This window comes from Paracoccidioides lutzii (genome assembly GCF_000150705.2).
Source record: "Paracoccidioides lutzii Pb01 unplaced genomic scaffold supercont2.8, whole genome shotgun sequence".
Taxonomy (NCBI): domain Eukaryota; kingdom Fungi; phylum Ascomycota; class Eurotiomycetes; order Onygenales; family Ajellomycetaceae; genus Paracoccidioides; species Paracoccidioides lutzii.
The window spans coordinates 655,460-668,623 of record NW_015440954.1 but is presented as its reverse complement, the minus strand read 5'-3'; the positions used below and the strand labels follow the sequence as shown (position 1 = coordinate 668,623).

The window sequence follows — 13,164 nt, the reverse complement described above, 5'->3', positions numbered from 1 at the left end:
AGTAACAATTAAACTAATGAGCTTTCACCAAAGGGGTTGTCGTACAATGAACAGCGCTAGGAGGGGATTAATTGAAGAACACGCGGCAAATGAGTACGAGAGCTGAAACGAATATTTAGGACTCTAAAGTCAAATGAACGAAAGAAAGAAAGAAAGAAGCAAAGAAGTAGGAATGGATTAAAAATAGTTTAAAGGTGCATTCAACAGGAAGTAAGCTCTATTCAATCCTTTTCTTCCCTTCCTCCATATATCCCATCCGCGCATTGCTGAATCCACGGTGGTGTCTTCCCGGGGCAGGGACGAATTTCCCAATGAGTTTGTCGTTGTGGGCGTGCGCGAGGGCATCCAGGCAACCCTCTATAGCTGCTGCTGGGGTATTTAATTTAGGCCAGTTGACCTGTTACAAAAGCAAAAGGGAGTGTTAGCGACATGTATCTTCTTCGCGAAGGTGTAGAAGTACTCCTGAGTTAAACTTACATAAAGCATCCCATGGGCATATACAAATCGCAAACACCATACCGCAACGGCTAACCAGAATACGAAGAATAACCTCAATGGCCAGGCTGCAGAGTCTGGAAGACGACGACTGAAGGTAGCCACGAAAATCATGAAGATGCTTGCACCCAGTATATATGGAACTGACTGGATAATTATTGGCCTTCGATCTGCCAATCGGAGGCTGCCACCAGACGTAGAATCAGAAAGGAGATAGGCACCAAGGAAAAGGTCAAAAGCATCTTGCCTTGGGCCATCGAAGAAGTTGTTCCGGACATATCTGATGAGTGAGTTCCTTCCATCTTGAAGCATACCGGCCTTTGTCCGCTCTCCAGTTCGTGTAAAATCAGTCTTCAAAGCCCCGGTGCCTGAATACGACTTGGAGACAACGTCCGCGTTATCCGCCCACATATTGCGGAATAGGAATTCGAACATTGGGTCATCACTGGCTGACTCTCCTGGTTGAAGAACGCCGACGTCGACGAATTGGCGTGTCAGAGTCCATCGAGCAAGCATACTCTGCACCACGTTCGTTCGATCTAGACAGTCCATGCAGTTTGTGCGTACGACACTGGTTTGAAGGGTCCGGATATCCAATGGACCGGAGCTGTTGCCTGGTGCTTCGATTCCTCGGAAATATTGACCTTTTAATAGCCCGTCGGTTAGACGGGTCAGTAAAAGTTCAGCCCGGTGCCATTTTAAACCCTTCGTCTCGTTATGGAAATCAAAGTATACGTAGTGAAGACGATCCATTTCCTGGGTATGCCGGGTCGGCTCCACAGTGTGTAGTTTCTCGGGGGACAAGGCGTCAGCGTCTGTTTTCTCAGTAGAGGATGTGAGTAACGTGCGTATCAACTGCTCGTATGCGTTTTTAACCTTCTCTTCTCTTCCCTTCTGGTTCACTAGGTTGACAAGGTAGTTCTCGCCATAAATCCGGATTTGTTCGGCGAAGTGTCTTCGTGCAGCATTCAGTGCGACATCCACAGAACGCACTTGCAGATGAGGAGTGTAATGTAAATTGCTAATCTCTGTCCAGTAAACCGGGACGCTGCCTCTAGTTTGCACGAAAGACAGCACCTGAAGGTCTTTCCCAGCATTCTCTCCCAATTTCCCGTTTCCCATTCCAGAACCCCCGAACCCTGCCATGCCACCAGTGGCATCATTCAGAATAACAACCTGCTCGGTTTCGTTATAATTAGAAACGTGTCCCTGCTCATTGATTCCGCGTGAAAAGTATCGGGTGCCAGCCCGATGTCTGGATCTTCGGGTTATCAGCGCAAAGGTGAACGGTGTAGATTTGACTTTGGTGGCAGTAATGTTCATCATTCCGAAAATGACGGGCAGAATGAATGGATCGACATCAGAGAGCTGTCCATATCGCACGCCTGTTCCATCGCTCACCCCCGATCGAAAGTCTATTAAATCTGTTTGGATGAATCTGTTCCAGAAGAACCGGTCGTCTGCTCGTTTCCACATGGGGAGGGAGGGATCGCTTTGCGATTGGCGCTGGAAACTGTTGGTAATATCCAAGGAGTATGAGAAGTATATTGGAGCCGCACGGAGAAACTGTTTGAGTAAATTAAGGTATGCATCTTCGTCAGGGTCATGGAGGGGTCTCTCTCGTAGGGGGAGAAATTCCGTTGCAACAGCTTTGTAAACCATATGACCTCGCAATCTGCCCATGGGTCGTGTCTTCGAAATCACAATGATGTACTTGTCTAATTGATAAGTTAGCGCAAGCACCCAGCAAAAGAGTATCCTTCGTCCTATAGTATTAATAATATGACTAACTGTAACTCACCCAGCTTCAGTTTGATGATGCCTAGGATTCCAGCGATGCTTGAGACGCGTTTTGCGCCATGGGCGGAAGCTCTCTCCAGTCGCAGCTCTCCTGTTGGGCGCTCAACAACCAGCGTGGGCGCAGAGGCCGAAGAAGGAGAGCAAAAGGCATAGTGAGAGGGTGAAACCAGCAGATTAATATCGCGGAATGGGAGCGACGTGGACATTGTGACTGACATGCTGACCGGAAGAGGGGAGGGGAATATGTAGCTGAATTTGCAGGGCAGTGATTTTAACTATATTGCCGCAGAAATTTACGCATAATGCAGGGAATCCAATGGACAAGCAATGCGATCCCTTGTCTTCTCGTTAATGGTCTAATCTAATATTCTATGTTGCTGGTAGGAAGAGTGAAATTGGAATTGCTGTGTACTGCGTGTACTGCGAACTCTTATTATTTAAGGAAATAGTTTGTTGGTCATGGCGGTTGGGGGTCGTTATGGTGAGTGTGGCTGAAGCAATCAGGCTGGCAAATGCTCAACCCGGCTGGTTTTTGATGTTCGTCATCCTGGCAGAACCGACCGAGAAGCGAACAACTCCCCAAAAAGCAAATGCTGCCACCATCCCGACATTTGCTCGACGCCGCATCTCCCACCTCTGTTGCTGTCTATGAACCACTCTACCTGGCCTGAACTATCCCTGCTCTGATAGATAGCTCGCGATATTCTACGGAGGACCAGTTCACCTCTTCTTTAACACCCTCTCCATCTCAACCATAACTTCTCCTGTGTCATGGCTTCAAGAGCTGCAGCTGGCGCCCGTCCAGGTGCCAGGTTTGCCCAGTTCAAGCTCGTTCTGCTAGGTTGGTCTCTTCTACTCTCTCTCTCTCTCTCATCTTCGTTCTAGACGAATAGCTACTGATGCATATTCCTTCTTTTAGGAGAATCCGCTGTTGGAAAGGTTCGACCCGAAACCCCGTGGTGATTCAGTTGGTTGCGGGAATAAAATGCTGACTAAATGTTACCTACCAGAGCTCTCTTGTCCTTAGATTCGTCAAAGTGAGTTCTGAGCAGCTTCCCTGCGCCTTGTATATGGATTAAAAGATGAGATCGGATATAAGTGTCGATGATGTGCTGATGTTTGTGTTTCAGGACCAATTTGATGATTACCGGGAATCAACAATCGGTGCAGCATTCCTTACGCAGACCATTTCCCTAGATGAAAGTACAACTGTTAAGTTCGAGATATGGGATACTGCTGGTCAAGAAAGATACAAATCTCTAGCACCAATGTATTATCGGAATGCAAACTGTGCCGTTGTTGTTTACGATATCACTCAAGTCGTATGTTTCCAATCTCTGCACCATTACATCATTTTGTTATATAGCAAGACTAACTTAGATCGTCAAAACCATCGTTAGTCCTCCCTCGACAAAGCCAAATCGTGGGTAAAGGAGCTCCAGCGACAGGCAAACGAGAATATCATTATTGCCCTTGCCGGTAACAAACTAGACCTAGTCATGGATAGCCCGGATAAGCGTGCGATCCAGACGGCAGATGCCGAAGCCTATGCGCGTGAAGCCGGTTTGCTCTTTTTCGAAACCTCAGCCAAATCTGCAACAAACGTGCGGGAGCTGTTCACGGCTATTGCGAAGAAGCTGCCATTAGACCAGGCTGGACCGCGAAATCTACGGTCCAACCCTCGTCCAGGGGTCGATTTACGCCCAGAGGCTGCGGGGCCGCAAGCAAACAACTGCTCATGCTAGATTGAATAATTCTGTGCTAACTTCCCCCTTCAATGTCTATCTTTCGATTCTTCCACTAGCATTCTATACGAGTATCCTACTTTCCGCCCATACATGCGACTTAAGTTTCCTCCATATACTGCTTTCCTGCGCATGGTCTCTTAATAAAGGACATCTTTGCGACCTGTGACAAAGAGTTGCTGAGGGCAATGACTATCTTGCAACGTGAAAGTGTTCATTAAGGAATCACATTCGCTTTAAAGAATCAGCCGTGTTTGTGGCAGATTTTGGGTAGTTTATAATATCCCTACATGTTGTCTCTTCAACTCTTTTTAACGCCCTCCCATATCCTTTCACTTTCGACCCAAATATTGGCTTATCGTTTTAGTCGACGGCTCTCTATTCTCCATTCTCATTAGACCATGCTCCCCTGATTCTTCCCGTCTTCCTTTTTGTTTCTTTTTTCTGCTTGTCATGTTTTCCATCTTCTTCCTCGCTCGTATGCTCTCCTGGTGTTATTTTGGTTATCGTTTACTTTGTTCCTTATAATTTGTCTTCTTCATATATTCCCATTATATACAAATCATCCAACCGCTCCTGGGCGTCCATTCCTCCTTTGTGTATTCTTAGTAGCCACTTCATACTTTTGTCATTAAAGTTTACGATCAAACATGACAGTAATAGTTAGTACTTAGTATTTAGTGATCTTTGCAGTTATTTTGCAACTTGAATGGTTTATAGAAACATGGTATGGCACCTGCAGCGGAGGAACGATTACGAGTGCAAAGTAACTTCTCATCCCCTCCAGGGGACCTGTCTCTTAGGCATGTATGCAATTAGTGTTCTGCAATATTTAACTGATACACTGAGTGACATACATAGAAAACCCTTCACCTTTCGCGCTCTAAAACCAAATGGCCACAATAATGTACCAGACGTGAAAGCTAACAAATATCGATTCTACCGAGTCTCATGCTCCGTCGTTGATGGCTACAAACTATACATCAACGCAGAGCATCAGTTGACTGAGGACTATCCCTGCCTACCTGGGACATTATATTTTCCATTGATTACACAGTCAAAGTAAATAAACTGACTATTTTTAGATGATACTATGGCCCTATATATAAAGATACAAGATCTCCCATTGTTCCTGGCACTCCCTCTACATCCGCGTTAGTGTGGCTGGTGGCCGCCCGAATTTCCGACGTCAATTTGTGGGCAAGCGCCAACAAATTGGTTATTATAACCCACCACTAAAATCCCTGAAGACCAAATCTCAAACAGGACAAGTTAACAATATTTGTTCATCGTTGTCTCAACTCACTCCTGCCGATTGACCATCTTTTTGACAGTGCCGCACGCCATGCTGCGCACTTCAATTGCGACGAGCCGTCAGGTGCTCTCCTCTCCAGTGTGCCCCAAGGCATCTGCGCAATGGCTCCGTTCCTCCAGTGCTGGGCGAGCGAATACCACCACCAGGGTAAATTCAACCCTATCACGCACCGTCAATTGCTGTCAAGGGTGTTGCTAACTCTAATCACACACGCGCGTAGAGACATTATGCTATTCTACAAGAGCCTAATGGGGCCTTGAGAAGCTCCTCGTCCCCCAGTGTTGCAGCAGTTTCAGATGTATCCCAGAGAGCTTCAAACTCGACAAATACGAAACGCCCAAACACAAGCGACCTAAACTTACGATCAGCGGCCTCTCCCTCGACTGGATCAACTCTCAAACCAGAAACTGTGCTGGTGGCGCCTGTGTCTCCTCCGCGTCAAGGTCAGACTTCTCCCGGCTCAGCTGCATCGGCACCCGAACCTACAGCGGCCCCACCACCATCTCCTCCTCCAACCCCACCAACTCCTAAAACTGGACGTCTACGCAGATTCCTGCTCTATCTTTTCCTCACTACTGGGCTTGCTTATGCTGGAGGTGTCTGGTACTCCCTTCGATCGGACAACTTCTACGATTTCTTCACCGAGTATGCCCCTTATGGCGAGGACGCGGTTCTTTATCTTGAAGAACGTGATTTTCGAAACCGGTTCCCAAATGCTACAAAGAAGAACAATCGCCGTGCCGTTACGCCTATAGATGGAGGAGCTCAGGTGACGATACCTGGCGGAAGCGGACTGTCATGGAAGGTAGCGGAGGAGCAACAAGAAGGCAGTGATATCTCCAAGAAAGGGCCACATATGAGTGCTGTGGATAAAAATAAGGCGACGAAGGATACCAAAAGAGTTGAAAAGACCAAAGGTGGTGTGACCAGTAAATCACCAGCTCAGAGGGAAGAAGCAGTCAAGACCAAGCCAGCGACAGAGGGTGTCAAAACTCAGCCGGCCAAAGTGGAGGAGACCCCAAGAGAGCCAGCCATTCCGGCAGTTACCACTATCGATCATCTCGTGCTAAATACAGAAGATGAACCAGTTGTACAAGACCTGTTGAAGGTTTTCAACGATATAATTACTGTAATCAGCGCTGATGCCCCTAGCTCGTTCTCTGGACCTGTTGCCAAAGCTAAGGAGGAGCTGGAGAAGATAGGCAAACGCATCCTTGCTCTTAAGAGTGACGCTCAGGCATCAGCACAGAAGGAAATCAACGATGCACATGCCTCTTTCGACAAATCTGCCGCAAAACTTATTCGTCGTATTGATGAAATGCGCGCCGAAGACGCCACTAAATTCCGTGAGGAGTTTGAGGCAGAACGGGAAAGAATCGCTCAATCATACCAGGAGAAAATCAACACGGAGCTACAGAGGGTTCATGAAGTGGCAGAACAGCGACTCCGCAATGAGCTTGTTGAGCAGGCCATTGAACTCAACCGTAAATTCCTCAGTGATGTCAAGAACCTTGTCGAGCACGAGCGTGAGAGCCGCCTCAGCAAGTTGGCTGAACTAGTCTCTAGCGTTGCGGAATTGGAACGACTCACTGCCGGATGGAGCGACGTGATTGACATTAACCTGAAAACCCAACAGCTCCAGGTTGCCGTTGATGCCGTGAGGACTACGCTTGAGAATTCCAATGTCCCTCGTCCCTTCATTCGAGAATTGGCTGCAGTCAAGAAGCTTGCGTCTAACGATGAAGTTGTTAGTGCTGCCATCGACTCTATCAGCCCTGTGGCCTACCAACGCGGCATCCCATCCTCAGCTCAGCTAGTTGATAGATTTCGAAGAGTAGCTAGCGAAGTTCGCAAAGCAAGCCTGCTGCCTGAAAATGCTGGTATCACAAGTCATGCTGCTAGTTTCGTGTTGAGCAAGGTTATGCTTAAGAAGCATGGGTCGCCTGCTGGTAATGATGTGGAGAGTACTCTCACCCGAGCTGAAAACTTCCTTGAGGAAGGTAATCTTGATGAGGCTGCTCGCGAAATGAACAGTCTAAAGGGCTGGGCTAAGTTGTTAAGTAAAGACTGGCTTGCGGATGTGCGAAGGGTTCTGGAGGTTAAACAAGCTCTCGAGGTACGTGATAGAATTGATTTCCTTTCTCCCTTTCTTACGCTAATCACATCCGTAATCCACTTTCACGCTAATGACTTTACTATTTCATTGTATGTACTTGTTTGTAGGTTATCGAAACCGAAGCCCGTCTCCGATGCTTGCAAGTTGAATAATCATTTTAAACCCAAGCTCTACATAGGACTACACATCTTGTATTTCACCGTATACCGTTCTTTTGTACACATAGCATCCTACCACTACTTAGACTTAATGCCAGATATGCCGTCCCTTTGTTCAATTGCTGGCTCACAGCATAAATGTGCCAAACATTTGCTTTGTCAAAGATAAATAAATAACTAACTAGTTAGTCTAAGAGGACCGATATCAACCTTTGTTGCATTACGGGACTCTAGCTACAACTACTAAATACGTAGGTGCTCGTGGCACGGGTAGCCGGGGCATCCTCCCAACTGTAACTAGTTAGTTAACTAGTTACGTAAAATGCGAGTAAACGACACCAATCCTAATACAGTTAGCGCTATCCAACGGTACCCTTACCGTTCCGTATGTCCCTGTTTGTGCTGTTTGTGCTGTTTGCACTGTTTGCATCAAACAATCACCTGCTTAAACATCAACCAAGATATCAACGAGGAGCGCAGGAAAGACAACTCAACGTCAACCATCTATCCTGGCAGCAAGAAGCAATAGCATATGGCTTGCGATAGAGTGGGCTCTTCGACATCATCTTGTCTCAGTAGATGGCCACATCCTATCCCCCTGCTGCGTCCAAACCATGTAAATTTCAATCACATCATCCACTGCAACTAATGCCTATGGCCAAACACACAAACCTTGAGACGTCGTCCTAAATAGCTTAAGAACCTCGATGTCTCCAAAGAGCCTTGTTCCTGGTCAGAACCGGTATGCGACATCTTGATCGACGAATGCAGGACACTTTGGAACCAGGTGATTTGGAGGATACCACACTAGATAGCGGGTCAAGAGATGGAGAGTACACCCATGGATCGAGGAGGCATAGGAACAACCGAACCTCCAGTTCATTTTTCCTGGAACCAGCTGCATCACCTATAAGGAGATCGGAGTCTGGCTCTAAAGGAGCTACCTTTCTGTCCCGAACACCAGGAAGCCAGCGGAAGGGTAAAAGGACAAGCGAGGAGGCCGTGCTGGCTGTTCCGAAACGTTATGCGACGGTTGATCGCAGGCACAATAATACACCCTCAGTTGGAAGCTCGCCGCTGTCCACTTCAGTGACCAATGCTATAAACCATGGGGACGTCTCGAACGATGAGGCGCAAATTCTTCCATCAGGATTTTCCTCCGTCATTCCATCTCTTGGTGCTCCGTCATCTATTGGTTTAGATACAGATCCAGCCCAGATAGTCAACTTAGCGTTAAATCTCAGCGAGTCGAGGAGAAGAAGTGCGTCTGGAATAGTGTCCTCCGGTGCGGTTCCAAGGAATACACGAGTGGTATCGAGAGGTGAAATACCGGGGGACATTTATCGATTCCCTCTACAAAATACGGATGTTCCACGTGCCAGTCCGCAGGACCGAAGGATCCCAAGCATTTCAATCCCCGCACAGGGCGTTGGGAGGCATCCGTCAGTGGCTACGCGCCATACTTCATCTTCCTCCATTGACAAATTTTCTGGATCTGCCATGACGGGTACGAACTTGACGCAACATGAATTCATGCCTTACGAGATATCGAGTGCTACACTTGCCAGAGCTGAAAAAGCTCGAAAACATTTTGAGCTTTTGGCAGAATATTTACGTTTACTCCCACATCTGCCCCCGCTACCTTCTCCCAATGAAACGTCCGTTATTACTGGGAACTCGTCGGTGTTAGATCGAACAGCTGGGTACCAAGGACGGGTATACAACCCCATTCAATACATACGTAATCGCAAGGTCAGATTTCGCGAAAAATGCCCCATTGATTCCGAGGCTGGAGGATGGGATAATATCGATCAGGTACGAAGTTGGGTGGATGTAATCGCAGGATCAGATGAAAATCCTACACATAGAGCCGAAGACCGAATTTTACTTCCTAAGTTTGAACCTGATGACAGCCCAGATAATCGGATAATAACTGCTCCAGCGACATCTAATACTGCCCGAATTCTTAGCGGAGGGGATGGCAGCAAGCCCCGTAGGCCCCGGATGGATTGGATTACTTCACCTGCAGACTTCCTAGCAGACGCTGCATGGCTTGAAGAGGATGGTAATAAACTTAAAATTGAAGACCGGGATGGAAATCGCCTCTTCCACCCCGATACACCTTTACGACCGGTTCCCTTAACGGGTCCAGAGCCCCCCAGTGAGCCTACCCCAACAATTGAAGACCAAAATTTACGGCTGGTTGAAAGACTCGCACCACACGAGAATCTACCTCGTTTCAAATCCGTTTCTTCTCGTCATCATATGGGTGCGGATCGCGGACGGCACAGACACAAGATATCAGGTTCCGCCCATATTTCATCTAGCGACCACTCATCAAGAGATGCGAGCAAAGCTAGATGGCGAAAAGCGTTGTCACGTTCTTCTGTTTCGTTTAGCGAATCTAGCAATGACGAGCATGAAACACGTCGGGGAAGAAGACATTTTCCGCGACTCTCCAGGAAATCCATCGATAATGATAATATTAGCCTTTCATCCCAGAAGATTTCGGACCCATCAAATAAAACGACATCAAGACATATACCCCTAGATTCTATGGCCGACGATGTTGGTGACGTAATAACTAAGGATTATACAGCAACTGCGAGAGATAAATTGCAACCGTCGTTCCTACCATCTTTAGATACCAATTCGGGACGAGGACAGCCCATCTCACAGACCCACAGGTACGTCAGATCAGCTTCGTCATCTCTAGCCAGGAGCGAGCCCAGAAGGGAGGATGTTTCGTTCGCTGGAACTGTTGACGGAAGCCCCGGTTCAGGGTTCAGTCAGCGCCAGGTTCCGGATGTTACGCTTAGTGCCTCACCTCCTTCGCCAAGTAAATCACCGTTGTTGCGCCTGGTTGGCACCAGGAAACTTTCAACCGGCTCAGGTCGAATAAATGGTGAACTTGAGACAGCCCTAGCGGATAATAATGCTCCTGGCTTATCCCACCTTAAGCACCTGGCTAGGACTGATACACCTCCGTTTAGCTCTGACACAAAACTCCCCTCATATTCTGACGACAAAATCAGCGCAGGTGAAGCCCATCATCCGGAGAGTCCATTCAAAGGCTACAGATCCCAAAACCAACAAGAGTCAAAACTTCGGGGGATATTCAGATCTGGAAGACTTGCTGAGATTGTTGGGAATGAAGTTTCCAGAGTCGGCGATTACATTCGGAAAAAAGATGGTTCAGGCCACTCGAGGCAGTCGTCAACCGCTTCGAGTGAGCTGTTTTCTGACTATGTTGATGCGAATAGCTATTCCTTAGACGTAAAGCGTAAGCAAAAGTCGTACGTGGCTCGAATGCCTACTGTAAGCGGTACCGGTAGTCTATCAGGAAAGAATCCCAAGATAGATGTCCTCAAATACAATACCCCCAATCTCCCCGTTTTCGCCTCTACATTTAGGAATGATGATCAGAGCGAAGCGCAGCAAATGTCGGAAATGGGGGTTCCCATTCAGCCTAGCATCGGTTCACGACGAGTCGAGGATGACCCAGCGACTCTCAGCTATGATGACAACCTTCTGAGGCCATCTGAACCTAATTTCGACACTGATATATATGCCTCCCGAGAAGGGAACTACAGCGGCTCTGTGGCATCGAATCTAGCGCTTACTGATACCGGAACATCCTGTGAGAATGGTAACTTCCGTCTCCAAATCACTCGGGATCGGCTTCCAGTCACCGGTCTTACCAACTTGACGGTATTGCCTTCTGGCTCGAGGCGCACCACAATTTCAGAGGCAACACGAAACTGGAGTATGTCATCCCGCAGTATCTCCCATCCGTCTGTCATCGATAGACGAGGACTTGCACGCCTACGAGCCCATCTACTCTCAGCGGGCATAAAGGCTCTAGAAATATGCCGCCAAGCCGAAACTATACGCGATTCACCTCTGATTCTTGTCAATAACACTGAACTCGACCCTGATGGTAACATTCCCGGTCCCCGCGTCCCACGTTCGGAAGAGGTGGCCACCGCAGCTAGATATCTCATGTCCAGATTTGATCACGAAATATGCCTTGTTCAGCAATCTATGTCAAAATTCTCTTCAACCACTTCTCCCGCACTGAGGTCGCAACTAGACAGCCTAGATACGTTCGTGACCTCAACACTTAGCCCTCGCATTCGTGAAGTCACTGCCGAAGCCGAGAGGTTGACGAGCGAACTTGCTACGACAAATACCCTAGCATTGAAGCAGCTCAACGACTCCGTTGCCAACGGTTTGAGGAAACGGAGACGCAGATTCCGATGGGTGAGCCGCTTTGGCTTTGTCCTCTTGGAATGGACCCTTATCGGGGCCATGTGGTGGATGTGGTTGATTGTGATGATATTTAAGATTTTCCGGGGTGTGTGGAGGGGAATTGTGTCGGGCATCAAGTGGATTCTATGGCTTTAGACGCTTCTGCTTTCTCTCCCTTTATATCTTTATTACCTCAGGTTTGCTCATGGGAGATACTGTCCATTTTTAATTCACATATTTGTTTGAGGAATTGTGACAATTGATCTTTATTTATTTGTTCTGCATATACTAGCGTCCCAGTTCATTGCACACTTGATTGTATTCTTTATTTTCATGTTTCTCGGCACGGCATCATGTTTCAATATATTCCCGGGTTCGGACTAATCGTCTTGCATACATTGCATCATATTCCTTTCATACATGACTTCACAGTCAAGAGCGGCCGTTAGCCATCCAAACCTACCATTAAGATAAAAGATATCTCCCCGCTGCATTGTGTGGAATACTTTGACTCATTCACTATTCCGTTGATATTCTACTCTCCTCTGATACTCTCTCATCACCCGATGAACAATTCTTCAGAGCTTTAAACCTTCAACTCAAAACACACTTATCAAGAGGGTCATCCAAACTCAGAATTCGCTCATTCATATAGTCTCCATGTTACTTTCATCCCTATCTAAGCTATTACCTCCCATCCCGAAATTATCCACAAGAAAACCAGATAGCTTCCATGTGAAAATGTTCTCCATTTATTCCAAACTCTTAGTCAAATGACTTCTTTGTTCATTCCTGAAAATGTCCAACACACGGAGGTCGAAACTCTCCCGACGGAAAGAAATAAAAATAAGCCCTCCACTCCTTCTCCTCTCTTTCATCCTCTCTCCTCACATTCTACTTCTCTATCTCCGTCTTCTTCCCAAGATACACCGCCCCCCAAGGCCTCAATAACACATCTCAAATCGCTCCGCATGCCAAATCATATCGCTAGCACCTCTTCTATATTTCCCCCCCCCCCCCCCCCCCCCCCTAAAAAAAAAAAAAAAACACAAGGAGGGAGGTCCTTAATTTGGTTTTTTTTCCCTTTCTTTAGAGGCAAGGGCCAAAAGGAAAAACAGGGGGGTCTAACATTACATCCCTCCAGCAAAGGAAAGGCCGAAGGAACCATCCCAAAAAAAAACCCAAGAAGAAATCTTCTTTTGCTCTAAAAAAAAAACCTTCAAGCTTACTGGAATTTGGCTTTTCTCAGAGCGGAAATATGGGGGGTAGCCCCATTATCGGGGG

The 13,164-nt window shown here is 47.2% G+C and overlaps 4 protein-coding genes across 4 annotated transcripts; 3 read left to right on the top strand and 1 right to left on the bottom strand.

Moving 5' to 3' along the window:
• Positions 1-217: 217 nt before the first annotated feature.
• PAAG_03162 (phosphoinositide phosphatase (Sac1)) lies at positions 218-2,501 on the bottom strand (the record flags this gene model as incomplete). The annotated part of the gene is made up of 3 exons (XM_002794571.1): positions 218-397; positions 478-2,213; positions 2,297-2,501. 3 exons carry the CDS (start codon positions 2,499-2,501, stop codon positions 218-220), a joined length of 2,121 nt encoding a protein of 706 aa, XP_002794617.1.
• A 565-nt stretch (positions 2,502-3,066) lies between these two features.
• PAAG_03161 (GTP-binding protein ypt5) lies at positions 3,067-4,040 on the top strand (the record flags this gene model as incomplete). Its single annotated transcript, XM_002794570.2, has 5 exons — positions 3,067-3,136; positions 3,215-3,234; positions 3,306-3,332; positions 3,426-3,617; positions 3,696-4,040. 5 exons carry the CDS (start codon positions 3,067-3,069, stop codon positions 4,038-4,040), a joined length of 654 nt encoding a protein of 217 aa, XP_002794616.2.
• Positions 4,041-5,385: 1,345 nt separating this feature from the next.
• Positions 5,386-7,623, top strand: PAAG_03160 (hypothetical protein; the record flags this gene model as incomplete). The annotated part of the gene is made up of 3 exons (XM_002794569.2): positions 5,386-5,502; positions 5,576-7,471; positions 7,579-7,623. The coding sequence occupies 3 exons, from the start codon at positions 5,386-5,388 to the stop codon at positions 7,621-7,623; spliced, it is 2,058 nt and encodes a 685-aa protein (XP_002794615.1).
• A 750-nt stretch (positions 7,624-8,373) lies between these two features.
• On the top strand, positions 8,374-12,036 carry PAAG_03159 (hypothetical protein; the record flags this gene model as incomplete). The annotated part of the gene is made up of 1 exon (XM_002794568.1): positions 8,374-12,036. The coding sequence occupies one exon, from the start codon at positions 8,374-8,376 to the stop codon at positions 12,034-12,036; it is 3,663 nt and encodes a 1,220-aa protein (XP_002794614.1).
• Positions 12,037-13,164: the final 1,128 nt, after the last annotated feature.